Source organism: Xiphophorus hellerii, chromosome 14, assembly GCF_003331165.1.
Source record: "Xiphophorus hellerii strain 12219 chromosome 14, Xiphophorus_hellerii-4.1, whole genome shotgun sequence".
In the NCBI taxonomy this organism is placed as follows: Eukaryota; Metazoa; Chordata; class Actinopteri; order Cyprinodontiformes; family Poeciliidae; genus Xiphophorus; species Xiphophorus hellerii.
This window is the reverse complement of record NC_045685.1, coordinates 13,107,854-13,123,584: the sequence shown is the minus strand read 5'-3', so window position 1 is coordinate 13,123,584 and position 15,731 is coordinate 13,107,854. Positions and strand designations below refer to the sequence as shown.

At 40.1% G+C, this 15,731-nt stretch overlaps 1 protein-coding gene across 1 annotated transcript in view; it reads right to left on the bottom strand.

The window, feature by feature from the left end:
- Positions 1 to 431: 431 nt before the first annotated feature.
- The window catches only part of LOC116733296 (uncharacterized), a 29,681-nt gene continuing 14,381 nt past the window's right edge, over positions 432 to 15,731 (bottom strand). The window contains exons 2-3 of the mRNA XM_032584094.1: positions 8,436 to 8,488; positions 432 to 3,367 (exon numbers count right to left, since the gene is read on the bottom strand). Of these exons, the coding sequence (XP_032439985.1) occupies positions 2,578 to 3,367; positions 8,436 to 8,467 (822 nt within the window). The 5' untranslated portion in view covers positions 8,468 to 8,488 and the 3' untranslated portion in view covers positions 432 to 2,577. The remainder of the gene's footprint in view (positions 3,368 to 8,435; positions 8,489 to 15,731) is intronic.

Here is a 15,731-nt window from a genome sequence, read left to right as displayed (position 1 = left end):
AGAAGTTTTTATGATGGCTTCATAAACGTTAACAGCTATTGGATCTAGTGTTTAATGTATTTACCAAACCAAGGTCAATTACTATTATCAGGCTAATTAGCAAGCCTTCTAACAGTAGGCTTGAACATCAAGTTCTGGAAACCTAACCCTAAGAGCTCAAGTTTAAAACTATCATAAGTTAAAAAGATAAAAATTGTATCATAAGGCTGATAACATGATTGAATAAAAATGCTAAAAATAAAAAGAAAAAACTCCAAGCATATTAGAAATGTCTAACGTGTTTTTATCTATGACACCTTGGGAATATTTAGATGGTTAATGTGATTTGTTTTTTTCTTCAACAAATAAATATATTACTGTTATTAAGCCTATTAAAAGTCATTAAGAGGCTAAATATGTTGTGCGTCTACAAAAATGGGAACAACAGTAAATTATTTCACAAAGCCTTTATTACACTGATTTTATTTTACGGTACAAATGCAATGAGGGGAAATGATTTGGCAGGCAAACGATTAAAATGGGGATTCTCCTTCATTTCATCCGGATTACTTCTTCAGGAATCAGTCAGCCTTAATTAGCTCGTTTTCAGGCACATGAGCTGAACGGATGTCACAGACTAGACAACAAATCCAAAGCTTGACCTTTAAAACAGAAAAAAAAAAAAAACCCCAAGAAGTTAGCAGGCGCTTGTGTGGTTGAGTTGGGCCCTGAGGCTAATTGACCTTTGCTTGGCTTGTTAACCTTGGCTGTAAAAGCTAGGGAATGAAGGCAAAAACAAGACATTTCTTAAAATTAAAAAAAAATTAACATTAATTATGTGCATGAATCATGTTTCCATTGCTTTCTCTTTATAATTGCAGCCGGATTTTATATTTGTTGTGCTATTCTGAAATTAATGAGGACATAAAATAAGAAAAGCTATGAATAAAGGCTAACGCTGCTCTTTTCTGGCCGTTAAATACTCCCAGTTTCTATGTGAGATAAGGGTGAAGACTTTATAAATAACACCAAAACGCAATACAGTTACACTAACAATAAATCACCTGTAAAAAGGGATTTCATGACCTTTCCGTCTCTCTTAGTTACACAGCATTATAAAGGCATTCCTTCCCTTTGAAATTTGTTCCATTTTGTCACGTTGCAATCCCAAACACTTATGTATTTCATTGATATTTTATGTTAGACCACAACAAAGAGTGTGTGATAGCGAAGCAGAACAGTAAGGTTCAAACCGTTATCAAAAATAAAAAGAATAAAAAGTGTGGGATACATTTATATTCACCCCTTTTACTCCCATACCTCCAAATAAACTCTATTAAAACAACCAGGGAATATATTAAAGAATGTGCTTTAGATCAATTAACTGTTTAATAGTGGCCCAGTCAAAGTCCCACCCTAAACCCAACCGAGAATCATATAATCAAAGACGATTATATGAAGAATTTACTTTAAAAGTGCATTTCTAACTATTCACATATTCATAAAAAAAAAAAAAAAATCCCACTTTAAAATTAGAAACTGTTTTGTCTCGGTTGATCACATAAAATATCAATAAAACACACCGGAGTTTGTGGTTGTTTCAAAGTATGCATGGCACTTTAAATGGATGGATTCCTAAAGAGTTTGCAAGCAGGGCCTGTGTCTACTAAAGAAATGTGGACTCCCGTAATAAAACCATAGTTATGTATCATAATTAAAATATCCTGCTGATGTCGTGTCCGTGTCGGAGTACCTACAGCGTATTAGGAGCGTGGAGTGTTAGGCGCATCATGATTCAGCTGCAGGCAGTGTTCGGTCCAGACACTGGAGTCTCTATAGCTGCAGCTTTGAAAATGAAGCCTCCTTCACAAGGCAGATATTATCCCTCCGTCACAGGAAAGATTGTCCACAACTTCAAAAATAAATCTGTTTCCAGCAGACAGAGTTTTTCCTTCATTTGTTTTACGTCCGTACATAAAAACTCCATTGTTCAGAACTTTGGCAAAGTTTTATGGCGGTTCTGAGAGTTCTGTCAAGTTGCTTTAAAGCAGCATTAGGTAACTTTTATTTTAAAAAATATAGCTTTTTTTAATATATTTGTTAAAGCTGTCACCATATCATGACAGTGTACTATGAGACAGATATTCTGTAATCACCCTCATGTATGCGCTGCTCACACCCTCCCCATTTGCTGTGCTACGCTACAGCAGGTTCACCACAACAGAGGCTGTCATGAATGTGACGGCTAGTTAGCATGGTCACCTCTGACAGCGGATAAACAATTTTCCTGGAGTGGTAAGTTGATTCTTCAGCATTAGATTCTTCAACATTAGTGCATTTAGCAGAGAGTACACAAGAGTAATTGACAGCGCTAAGACCTTCCTCCCGGCTCTGATTGGTTGTTTTTGACCGGGAGCGGCACATTTCTTCAGACAGCACTAGTAGAGTGCTGTCTGAGAGGAGGTGGAAGATCTTGATCTTTTCACAGATTATCTGTCTCATATTATATCGTCACGAAATTGTGACAGTTTCCACAAATATTTAAAAATCACATTTTGTTTGTAAAAGTTACATATTGTAGCTTTAAGGGTTCGTTTTTTAATCGGAATCCTCCCCGGCGGTGGCGGCCTCCAAAGCAGCAAGAGCCTCTGCCACCATAGAGTCTGTGACGCTCTGCACCTCCACCTGGTCTTTCCTCACCTCCTCCTCCTCATCCTCGCTCTTCGTCACAGAGACACCGCTCTCCTCGGTGGAAACGTCCGCAGTCTTTGGCAGCGTGAGCTCATCCCTCGTGCCGCCAGAGGACAAGCTGGTGGTGCTGGTGTGGATGTCCACGGACAAGACGCTGCCCTCGTCCCCGGTGTCCCAAAGATGCTCCGGCGTCCCCCCAACGCCCTCGTCGATCTCGTCCACCGACGGGCTCCTGCCTGCCATGCTGCAGGTGGTGATGGAGCTGTCCCACCCGTTCGTCATAGCCTCGTGCTGCGGCTCGCTGTAGCTCCTGTGGTCTTCGTACTGCTGTACGTTGGGGTAAATAGGCACCTGGGTTGCATCGATGTCCATCCATCGTCGTCCTACCGCCTCTGGCTCAATGATGTACAGCCTGCCACCTGCGGAAGGCGCGCTCGCCTGCTGGTGCATTTCCTTTGCAAGTGACGGCGCCGAGTGAAGCCTGTGGTTGACCTGGTTGTTGTCATGCTCCAGTTTCAGTGTGCTGTTGTTGGACTTGCTGTAGCCCAGGTTGTGGAAGCCCTGCTTCTGCTTGGTGTGGTCGCCCTGCGGGTTGCGGCCGGGGTCACCGCCCACGTGGTGCTGGCCCTGGTAGAGGGAGCTGGATGCAGAGTCGCTTTTCCGCACATCCACCGCCGTTGAGGGGTCGTAGATGTAGCTGCGGGGAAGTCAAGACACAGAAATGTAAATCACAGAGATGGATTGGGTTTTTGATATGGGCAGTTGCCCAGGGCGGCAGTAGAACAGCTTTTGGGTGGAGAGATGCTGAAGGGACCGGATAAAGAAGCATCTGTCAGTTGTAGGAGTGGGTGACATTTTGTGTTACTATTGTGATAACAATAAACAATACGATAAATTCCCACCCCTAGTTGTTTGCATAGCTTACGTATTTGAAGTCGTTGTCCGACCGGAGCAGCATATAAACAATTTGATTCTCATTATAGTCCGTCATGGTTGTTGTTATTCTTCCCGCTTGCGCATATCAGGATGCAGAATAGTGAGATTTGTTGAGTATCAGTTACATTCAGTTCGGATGAATCGGATAGGCAAGCGGCCTGAGTCGCATTCGAAAAGAATCAGACCTGTTGTTCAGACTGTCATAAAAAGATCATATCATGTCGCATTACATCACTGGATGTTGGCAGCCCTGAGGAAGACAATTTGACCTCCCAGGAATATAGCTCTCCTGTATTTTGATTGGTTAGAACATAGCAGAAGGCGGGACTTGCCCAGGGTGGGATTTATCCAAGAGCCACCACTGCACCGAGACATAAACATGAACAGGACTTCATAAAAAACTCACAGAATGATGGTTGTTCATTAGCACCGGGTAAAAAAGTGGGTCTGACTTCATCTGTGAGACAGCACAGACAGATTTATAATAATGTGCAACAATAATGATGAAAACACCACCTCATTTTCCCTTAGTATATAACCAGTTGGATAATGAATGGCTGAATTAAGAAATGATGATTTAAATCCACATTGAGTAAATCAAAAAAACAATTTTTCTATAGCAGAAAATCCTCTGATTGTTGACGTCTGCAGAACTGATTTTGACAAAGATTTTGATAATTAATTCTCACTTCCTTTGAAAATTGTGTTCACTGGCTCTGCTAACCCCCCCCCCGCACCCCGCACCCCTCACATCCCACTCTGATGGATTTTCCTTCAAGGACAGAAGAACAGGCTGACTCGTTCACACTTAGACCCTACCACTGAGAGCACGGAGGCTTTCCTGTAAGATGCTGTCAGACGTCACCCACTGTGAGCCTCTTGTTTTCGTGACGACCTTTTCATTTGTTTTCTCCATCTCATCACCATGTTCCTGACTCCAGCTGAGCTGCTTCCAGCTCGCGTCTCTTAAGGTGCTCCCTGCTCTCATCCTTCTGTCTCCTTCAATGTCACCGTGATGCAGCTGCGACTCTAACCTGCTGTAACTTTACGCTTCTCCATCCGAGCGTCCTTTGAGCAAAGAGGCCAAGTTCTGAGAATTAAGGAGATCGTTTTCAAATGTATCGACCGATTCGGGTTTCTCCGTTCTCTTCCAGCCGCCCACACACAGCCTCACCCCTCTGACTTAAGCACCTCTTAAATACCCTGCATCTTTCTTTTTTCACACCCTCATCTTCTCTCTGCAGAACGCTGAGAAAATGAATGTTTTCCATTTCCTCAGCTCTGCTGCTGTGTCCTCTGCCAAAGGTGAAATCTTAAGCATGTTTTCAGAGAGGCGAGAGGCTCTCTTTGTGCTTAACTAAGAAAAAAGAAACGACCAATAATACTTAGAGGGGGGATGAGAAAGCCTGGCAGGAGAATGAAACTGCATTTTCATCAACAACAGGCGTCCATCCAGTTCATCTCGAAGCAATTTTCACAGAGCCAAACAAACACATGGCCTGTTGTTGTGATTTTCTCTTATTGCTTCCTACTGTAGTGGACAAACAGAACAAGGAATAAGGCATTTATTTTTATACCTGGACCATATTTCAAGTCTAGATAAGAGTGGGTCAGCTTCTCTCTTGTAAATGGAGGTGATGTCAGAATCACAGATGCCAATGTGTGACAAAGGAAGTCTTTTAAAAGCTGGTGCTTCAGCTGTGTCTATTTTGGGTCATTTTTTATCTTCTATCAGTGATAAAAAATGGAGCTATACAGCATTGTCGCTAGATGAGGCCTAATTGACAAAGTTTGCTTACCACAAACACTGGCAGTATGGTGCTGATTGTTACTGTTTCACTGTGATCCTCTTCCTAATTGCGGTTCAGTATTCACAGATTTTCATGTGGCGTTTAGATCTGGGGTCTGCAACTTGTGGCTCCAGAGCTCCACTTAAATAAGTAATCTTTTGCAGTTATTCACAAATGCAGGTTTTTAATGGGATAAATAGATTTTCCATGACAGAATTAAAAATACCAACGATATTGTCTTAGATTGAATTTTTTCTCATTCATTTCAACATCTTCCTGAAGGAAACATATCCGTTCTCGTTTCTGCATAAGTTTCATTTTTTTAAATTTACTTTCAAACCTATATTTCAAATAAATTTCCTGCAGTCAATTTTTAAAGGTCATGTATCATTTGTGGCTCTAACAAGTCTTTTTTAGTTGGACTGAAGGATTGTAAAGGTTGTTGACTCTTGCTGCAAATTATTTACTGAAACCCTGTATATTTATTAGTTTATGCTTATTTAGAAGGAAACTCCTGAATGTATGTGATCGATAAGGTGTAAGACTGAGAAAAGCGCCTCCTGTACCCTAATTATGACTTTGTCAAATCTTAGGCAAATATGATATTGACACTAGTTAAAGTCCAGGACCTGCAATTCCAGTCCTCCAATGTTTACAACGAGAAATACAAAGCAGAACATCATTTTAAGGAGAAAAAAAACAAACACAAAAACAACTAGTCCAGTTTGCCACAAACTATGCAGGGGACCAACATGTACCTTTTCTATCTGCATAAAATATTATCTGTGGCAGAGATCTGGCACACCATCTCCACGGTAAAACACAATAAAGGCAGGCTCAAGCTGTGAGGTGAGGCAGGGACAGGGAAGCTGATCAGAGGATGGGTGATTTAACACAGGCCAGGTCAGGATGGACTTTTTCCCCCCAGATTTTATTTGCAAAGAATTTAAATCATCATTTTACTCCCACCTTGCAAATATGTCTCATTTTGTGTTGCTAAGTTATAAAAAAGCAACAACAACAACAAAAAATACATTGATGTTTATAGCTGTGCTTCTGCAGCTCCTGGATGTTTCCTGTCCACCATGCAGGAAGTAGGCAGCTTTAACACAAATCCAAAGAAATGTACAATAAAAGTCAGGTGTATGCTTCTAATTAATTGCTCATTTATCAGATCAGCAGAGTTAAATACTTCCTATTTTGACTGGGTGGACGGCGGGTCCTCATCGCTGACCCAGTAACCTAAAGCCTCAAACTCTGCTAATCCCAGAAATGTGACACTCCCCACAATTACGGAGGTATGTGTTTGTGTCACAAGCATTCGCATGTGTGTGTTTGACATAAGAAAAAGTGTGAAAGAAAGAGGTGGGGGGTTGGGGGGGTGGGGGGGTGAGGGATTACTACGCTGGTATGCAAAGCACTTTGAGGCCCTTCGTTAATCTCCAATCAGAAAGTCGTTTCCTGGCCGCGCTCTGTGACCGCGCTCACCTCGGAAAGCACGGCGACGTCGAGCCTTGACAACGATACATTGTATGCTTCTAATGAGCAGACAGTCCTGGAGAGAAATATAGTAACCAAGGGTGCTGGCTATTGACATATCGACTCACGGTGCGTACTAAAAGTCCACGTGAGGCGCACTGTGCAGACGTGTTATAAATGGAGCTCTCTCTGTCTACAGGAGATGAGACAAGAAATCATTATGTGGATAAGCAAAAAGCGGGAAACGGCACCGAGGAGGAACCTAACAGTGAGAGGATGAAAGAGAGAAGGACAACATTCAGAGGTGCAGCTGTCATTAGATCTGGGTTAACGGGAGTTAAACACGCAGATGTTTCTTTGAATTTAAAACATGTTTTGATCTAAAATAACACAAGATATTTTGCATGTTTTTCCTTAAAAACAATCAGATTCAAAAGTATTTTCAAACTCAACACTATGGACTCAATTTGTGCACACATGGTCCTGCAGCAGTGCAGTCACTGTTCCCAAAGTGAATCAACTCGGTAGTCATGTGGTTATTAGAAGGTATTTTTTCCTCTCAGTCAGAGAAGTGCAGCTCGAAGCAACCCGAGGAAACTTTTTCTTCCTGTTGCTTTAGCTACAGTAGAGCTGCTTCCTCGCCTGACAGTGAGAACTTCACCTGGTTTAAAACAAGAAATAGCAAATTCAGAAAGCCTGGCGAGACTAAATAGGTAAAGTTAGGTATAAAAAGATGAAGTGAGTAGATTTCGAAACAATCCAATGAGTCAGTCAAGAAGTTTTCCTCCGCTTTTCCACTCATTTTCTGTTTAGACCCGTCGGTCTTCATTCATAACATGAATGAATAAATTTGTTATTAAACTGTGACACTACATTGGGCTTTGGGCTTTAATATGAATATGGCAGAAAACCAAGAACGAAGGAAACAACAGAAAGATCAAAATAGTGATGATATTACTGATGATACTAGCTTTTGCGGTAGGGCTAAAACCCTTTCCACTGTTCACATCGAGGCATATAAGTTACATTTAGTGTCTGAGCTTTTAAACTAGGCGGCTCTAAGTGTTTTTCGGGGGGGAAGTCTCAGATATCCACAAATTTTAGCTAACCTCGGCGAATACTGGGTGTGTGATTTTAGTTTAGAGGAACAGATTTTCATAATCCAAATTTACTTTAAAGTGTTAAATATTAGCTTAATATAAATCTAACCAGTAGCGATAGTAATTAGTTATTCCAATAATTTATCTGCTGTATTGGTCCAGTTTTTATTTATTTCTTGCTTTATTTGTCTCCTTACAGACAATTAAAGTTTAGACAGTTATATTTCTTGAACAGCATAATATGCATTTTTTCCCTCACATTCTGGTGAGTGAGAATAATTTTCATACATTTTATCTTCATGTTTTGATTGTCAATAGAATATCCTTTGTTTGTTCCCAATTAAAATAAATATGAAAACTGAATTTCATTTAAAAAAAAAAAATCTTCACAATATATTGGAGAAGAAAGCAAAGTAAAACTGATACAAAAACACAGAATAAAGTTAAAATAATATCTTACCTTTTCACCATCCGGCAGCATTGGCACCCCATTTGGCCAGATGTGTTGTGTTGCTGTGGAGACACATTAACAAGCCAATAAAATATTAAGCAACCGCACATTCTTGGAAGTAAATGGCGCAGCACCAAGAACAGAGCAACTCAACCCACAGACGGGACGTCATATTTGAGCTGATCAAGAGCAGGTTACGGGTCTCAGGTTCAGATTGATAATCAGGGAGCATTATTGATCACCTCTGACATGTGAACGGCTTTGTAATGAAAGCTTTTTCCTAAAGATTTCACCTGATCACTTAGCTTTGCTCTCGGTTTTATTGGTGTTTGGTCACGACGATGAAAGCTGCGTTTGCCTGAAGCGCTGATAAAGTTGTTATTGCCATCGATCACCTGCATGTCTGTGTCTGTCCGCGTGCGTGTGTGTGTGTTTGCGCGTGGGTGTGAAAGATCGTGTAACAACATTCAGGATGGGAATGACCTTTTCTCTCCTGGTGGTGTGCTTCACCAGGCTGTGGCATTTCATTGCCTGGGTAAATAATTAATCAGTGACTTTTGAATAAGTTTGTCTCAAAGTGAAGGAGGAACAGAGACTGACAGAGGGAGAGGACACAGTGTCTTTTAATGAAGAATAAACGCGAGGAGCTTTGCCTGACTGACGAAGAGACACTGATCCCCATAGGACTGTAGTTTAAATCTTCAGCTTTGTTCTTATGTTATTTTCACCATCTATAAACTATGCATCATAGCGTGTCTCGCTAATGTCTCGTAAGCTGTTCTTGTCACTCTTGCAGATATTTTTCTGTCACAAATCGCCAACATCTCCATTTACTCCACCTCCTCTCTTCTTCATCTGTCTTTCTCTTTCATTTACAGATATACAGAAATCTATCAGTCATGGCCAGCATGTCACAAACAGGGATTTCAGTGTTTCACTCTTCTCCAGATTTTCCTGTCAAATATTTGACTTTCACACTGGGCCTCCGTTTATTTGCAGATTCACCTATTGGTAGATTTTTACATTGAATGTAACCCTAAGTTATTTGCAGAAAATCTGTCTATTTGTGGATTTTTTTGGTAGCGCATATCTAAAATATTTGAAGGAATATTGCAGCTTGGGAAGCTGAAATACCTGGGACATAGCTACTTGACATGCTATTGGCTGGTGTCTGCAAAGTGGCTTGCATTTACATTACTTGGTGCAGATTGGCTGTCCCCCAAAGAGCGGTAAATATTAGACTCTGCTGTATGTTAAGATGGTTTCAATACTTTTTAACGCATATTAAGGTATATTTGGTGTTTGAACTATTAAAATAGGCATTTAGAAGTGTTTAGTGGAGATCTGAGGATTTTGGATTTGGTCCCTAATCGCCAAACAAACCACAGACTGGAAAATGAAGGAAGGAATAAAATAATCCAAAAAAGAAGGTAATCAAACAAGGATGTACTAAAGAACCTATTGAAAGTGCAGAAGGAAGGTGGGCAGGAAGGACGGAAGAAAAAGGAAGAAGCGTTATACTAGTCTGATTTCATTTCAATAATTGCATCCAAGCTTTCTGAATCAGAATGAAATGGAACCGTTAAGTGCCTCAAGATCCCCGTCCCCAATGTATGAAGGAAGACGATCTTAAGCACATCTGAAATGAAGCAGTTTTTCATTAGGCTATTAAAAGCAATAAGAAAATGTTGTTGGTGTACCATAGCACTCCTTTGAGGACTCACTTTACGACAGTCTCCTGATATTTCAGTTTAAAGTCATGACTGCTTCCAAGCACTGCAGCAATGAAATCATCCAATAAAACTTGGGAGCTTTAATTTTGTGGGCTAAAACCTGAACTATGAAGCAGAATCAGTGCGGCTCAGTGATACGTTTTCAGAATTTCTTGCTAACCTGAGATCAATCTATGGCAGCTGTTGCGTCATTTTATGAAATTTCAGCAGGGATGCTATCCCTGCTGATTTAGGAATGTAAGACAGTGCCTGACCTCCAGCTGGTATCAGAGAAACTGATCTATGTTAGTATTGATTAAACAGCTGCAAGGTCGGTTGGGTTATTCATGTAATAGCAGGTTGCACAGGTTTCATCACAAACAGGTCCTTCTTTAGGTGGAGGCCCTATATATTTGTTGAAAAGCAACAGAATCTGGCTTAGCTTTCCCAAGATATCTAATAATCCTCCTGCAGGTCTGCGGCTGAGTTTAGAGGCAGAAGTGGGCGTCAGCATTCAGGCTACAGAAAAAAAAAAAGACTCATCATGATGACGATCCTCTCATCTCCAAGTGCCTCGTATTCTCCTCATCCAAATGGACCCTTATGATTTGAGTTGGGCTTGACCGTAACCTGGCAGCAACAATCCCTCCGCTTCACATTCATCGGCACGTTCACGCAGGCCTCCGACACATTCACGGTTAAAAACCAAGAGAGTGCAATTTCGAGTCGCCGCCGGGGCTGGATGCTGCGACAGGCTGCACTTTAAATAGCGGACCCTGTTTCACACACTGCTGCTCTGGCAGGGCACCCACCCAGCTGGAGGGTCCCTTATCTTGCAGGAGCGGAGCAGGAGAGGAGCTTATTTCCCCTGAGGGCTTCCAGAAGCGTCACATCCATGCAGAGTTGCGTTGGTCCTGAGAGAACGCTGCAGTCACAATCAGCCAACTTTTACAATTACAGTTCACGTTCGAGCAGGTCAATAATCCTCCGAAGAGCTCCACCTCTCCGTCCCCTCAGCCTGCTGGATGTGCAGATTTCTCCCTCCATTTCATCTACCACACTCCGTCTCTTGTTTTATTGTTTTGCAGTGGCATTTCTTTTCTGGTGCATTATGTATATCCCATATTTCACTGATATGTGTTTGCTGCTTTCTGCTCTCAGGGGTGCTTTTAATGTGCCTGCCTCAAAGTCTTCCAGGCTGCTTGGATTAATTTGGGAAGCGTCCACAGCCCACCATCCTGCCAACTACACAGTCATGGCAAAATGAAAGCAGATACACCCTCTATCAGTTCTGGGGCTTTAATAAAGAAACAACCAGGTGTTTACTAAGTGCTAAAATGATTTAAATCTGACTAAATGTAGCTTAAAACACTGCATGTGTACAACATATGTAAAACCTGAGAGGTGTAGTTCCTTTTTACCACAAGTTTTATAAACTGCAATAATGAATAACTATGCCAAAGAAATGTGCAAAAAGAAACTCAAATCTTATTATTTAAATATATAAATCTATGGATAGTGGCTCAAGCCTTGTTAAAATTCCATATTTTTGTGATGTAACAATAATATTTCTGGTCAATAAACTGTCCCAGAAATTACATGTTATTATATTGTTAATGATAATATTGTTGTTCTGAGACCATTTTCAAGTAATATAATGATATTGGTACAATAAGTCTGCCTACTCGAAGATCAATAAACTTTCAATGCTTAACTTTGGAAGATATTTTAAATATCCAACAAACGGACAAAAAACAAAAAAAGACCAATAAAACAAAATAAAAAACCCCACACACAACTGAAACTATAAATAAAATTGACTATGTAAACAAATTGCAAGCATCTCTGTAAACAAAATTACTGATCAAAAAATATTAAGTCATCAGAATGGAAATGATCATGTGATTAATTGATTTACTGCTTGCTGTGACAGGAGTCCATCATGGTGCAACAGTAAAAAACGTCACATTGTATGTGAACTAATGGAAGACTCAGTCTCAGCTTTTCATATCACAAGCACCACTGTATCTATTATAAATATTGTCATTTTATATTTTCTTTAGGATTTGTTGACTGCTAATCTTTATGTTTTACAAATGATGGCCCTGATCTATTGCTGGGACCATAGTACTGATATCAGCATTAAGTGTCCCTGTACTTTACGTACAAAATTATAAACATTTTACTACATCAAGAAACATTTCAGAATCACTTCTCCAGTACACAAACTCTGATAGTACTTAAAAAATATTCCTAAAAATGCGATAAATGAGTCTAATTAAATTCAGTCTCCTGAAAATGTAATTCAGCAATAAAAATGTGAAATACTTCATTTTGTTGAGCACACAGTGATAGAAACTATGGTTAGCCACAATGCGCATATTCGATTAAAGTGAAGAGAATGACTTCAAAGTCCACTGAGAGCAAACATGCCAGACAGGATGATTAATGGCTGCCTCACTGGGTCGGAAAAAGCTGGTTTGCATCGGAGTTGGGTTGAGTTGCACATTTGCAAGGCAAAAAGAGTCTCTGGGCTGTTTGAATGCTGACAATGTGATTGTGGCGTTCACTGCCTCGGGCTAACCATCCTGCTCCCGCTCAGCAAAAAAGTCCCCTCGGAGGAGAACTCGTCCTACAGGCCAGGAATGGCAACAGAGTCACCTAAAAAAGGCTCCCAGATAGCGGAGAGAGTGTTAGCTTTTAAAGTCAAAGCAACTCCCCGCCGAAAAAAGGTATGTTTAGGCTCCAGAGTGTCTTCTTGTAGCTGCCACAATGTGTTTGCTGACTAAGATGATAGAAGACAGAAATACTTTATTCTGCTGAAGTGCAACAATTGGCAGCTTTAGGATCTTCTCTAAAGTGATTGTTTTTGTCAATTCAACAAAGAATTTGATTTGTAGTTTCAAATTCTAGACAAAAGCAAGAAAGCTTCTCTGTTAAATGAGAAATGGAGGAAACGGTTACAGAGTAAATAATACCTGCAACTCAGCAAACAATGAATCCAAATAAACTCGCTTTATACAACAGAGCTGAGTGCTTTCAGTTTTTGAAGCTACTTGTTCCTCAAATAACTCAGTACTCAGTCTTTCCATCTGCACAAGGCTTGTGATATTGGCTCATGAATTCATGTAATTTAAAGTTAGCAAAGTGACCTAAACATGACCTAACAAACATGTCAGGATAAATGCCTCATTAGGTTGGAGATGATGGGAACTGCACTACTGAGAAACGTTCCTGAATGTTATCCATGCTGGAAAAGCTTCGACACTGAGAGAGTCAGGTGACTCTGCTGTTAATGCTTTGAAATATTCTACACTTCATGCAGATCCAGTTTTAACCTTAGGTGTCACTGCAGTAAAATATATACGGCTTTTACTTTGGTGGTCTGAAGGAAATATACAACAAAGAAGGGAAAACAGAAGAAATCTGTGTCTAATCAACAGCCAACATTACATTTGCTGCAAAAATTAGTTGAAGGTACACAACTGGTGTTTTGAAAAAAAAAATTAAAAAAATTAAAATAAACAAATAAATAAATAAATAAATAACATAACCATAAACCCTAAGTAACCGTAACTATTACACACTGATGACTTCACACATCTTGTCTTCTCAGATCCAAAGAGCTTTAAACTCTCTCTGTAATGGAATCACCTTTTTTGCACCACGTGTCATGCTAGCTGTAGCTGGGTCCACCAGAGGTCTAACAGCATCGCTCAGATCATCAAAGGTTGAGTTTATCATTCAAAACTGTTGAATCCATAGCTCTTTTGAAAAATTGCAAAAAATTGAAAACTGGCAGAATAGTCCTTCCAGTTTCCCAAACATGCCTCATACATGTATACCCTTATAGCTTGTCGCTCCGATGCCTCAATAAGACACTGATGTCTACTCTGATGGCTGAGGATGAGCGCTAGCTAGCTGAAATATAAATATATTTTGTCTAACTGTTTACATCCGTCGCTGTCATGATTATTAACAACCTATTACTTTAACAGACTTATTCACGTGTGACTTTAACTGCTTTTCTTATTTAACGGAAACACGGCAATTGCAAAAATTTTCGACAATATCAGAATATCAAAAACGTTTTGTGCACTCTTCAAAATAGAAAAAAGCAAGTGAACATTTCACTAAACAGATACATGTTAATCTTTCTAAGGCAGGAAAAGAAAAAACTCAAAAGAAGGAGCTACTCGCTAACACAGTTTGATCAACCATTAAAAACAACTGAAACTGGAACTGAAAAGAATGGATGAAGACCTGAGTTTATCTTGCCACCACACACAGCGAGGAGGATGGTCGGGTAAAAATAATCACTGAAGCTCTCTGTTGGAAAACAGAAGAGCTTTCTTTTTAATCTGTGAGGTAAAGGATGACATGATTTTCTCCACATCATTCACATCGGATTCTGGTCTTATAGTGTGTCACACTGACAATGCCTTGAAATTACATAAGAAATTGCTACTGTCCCTCAATCTGGGAAGGGCTATAAGTCTTATTTCTGCAGGTAATTCTGCAGAAATACCTGCAGAATTTCTAAACAACTCTGCAAACCCATCAGTAATACCAGGCTTCCCAACCTCCTGCAGGTTCTCACGATAAGCAGCAGCAACAACAGCAGGTCTCTGCTGGCTGAAACTCACATCCGAACATCCAAATAACCAATCATGTAGCCTTCCTGGAGACTTTTCAAACTCATAATGAGATCACAGATTCAATCTGTGCATCAAATGACCATCATTCATGCAGCTATTTGCCATTGTTGGTTGGCAATAATAGTGCCTTATCTGCTGCCTGTGTCATTCAATATATTACATATTGCTCTCGTTTTTTTTTTTTTATGATGGGGAAGATTGCCGGACGATTACTGAAGAAGAATGATTTTTCAGCTTGGCCGGGCCCCCATTTCTTCACTTTGTGAGCTTCCTGCAGGGGAAATTGAAACGTTTCATCTCGGAGAAACAGGTGCAATAAAATCGAGATTGCTGTAGAGTGTCTCCGAAATGTGGTATGGATTGATCTAGGGAATACCTGCAGAATTGGCAGTCAGGGACATTCATGAGCTTTCGCTACAGCAGGAAAATCTCTCCTCGAAGGACAAGGCTGAGAATAGTCCTTCCAGTTTTATCTTTCTTATTCATAAACGGGAATTTTTTGTGTTACAATAAATGGACGATTTTACTGTCAAGAGTCAATGAAACACTTAAAAATGTAACAACACTGTGTGAGGGAAAAGTTCAGACGTTAGTTTTATGAAGCTGCTGCATCAAAAAGAAAATAATACAATAAAATGAATAAAATAAAAATGATGATGTATTTGATACTGTAAGCATGACCGGCACAATCCTCTGATATGAGAGCAAACATTTTTCTACAGAACAGTCACTGATTGGTCTCCTAGAGTATTTTATGTACTTAAAACTACTTTCCTCAATATAAATTAAAAAAAGGAATGACAGAATCCTAAACTAAACTACAAAGAAACATTTCAACAGTTTGCTATGAACAGCATTAACACTTTGTTTAATGCAGAGCATCTTTTAAAGTGATTTTGATTTCACAGGACAGCTGTGAGGACCTACTGAAGTGG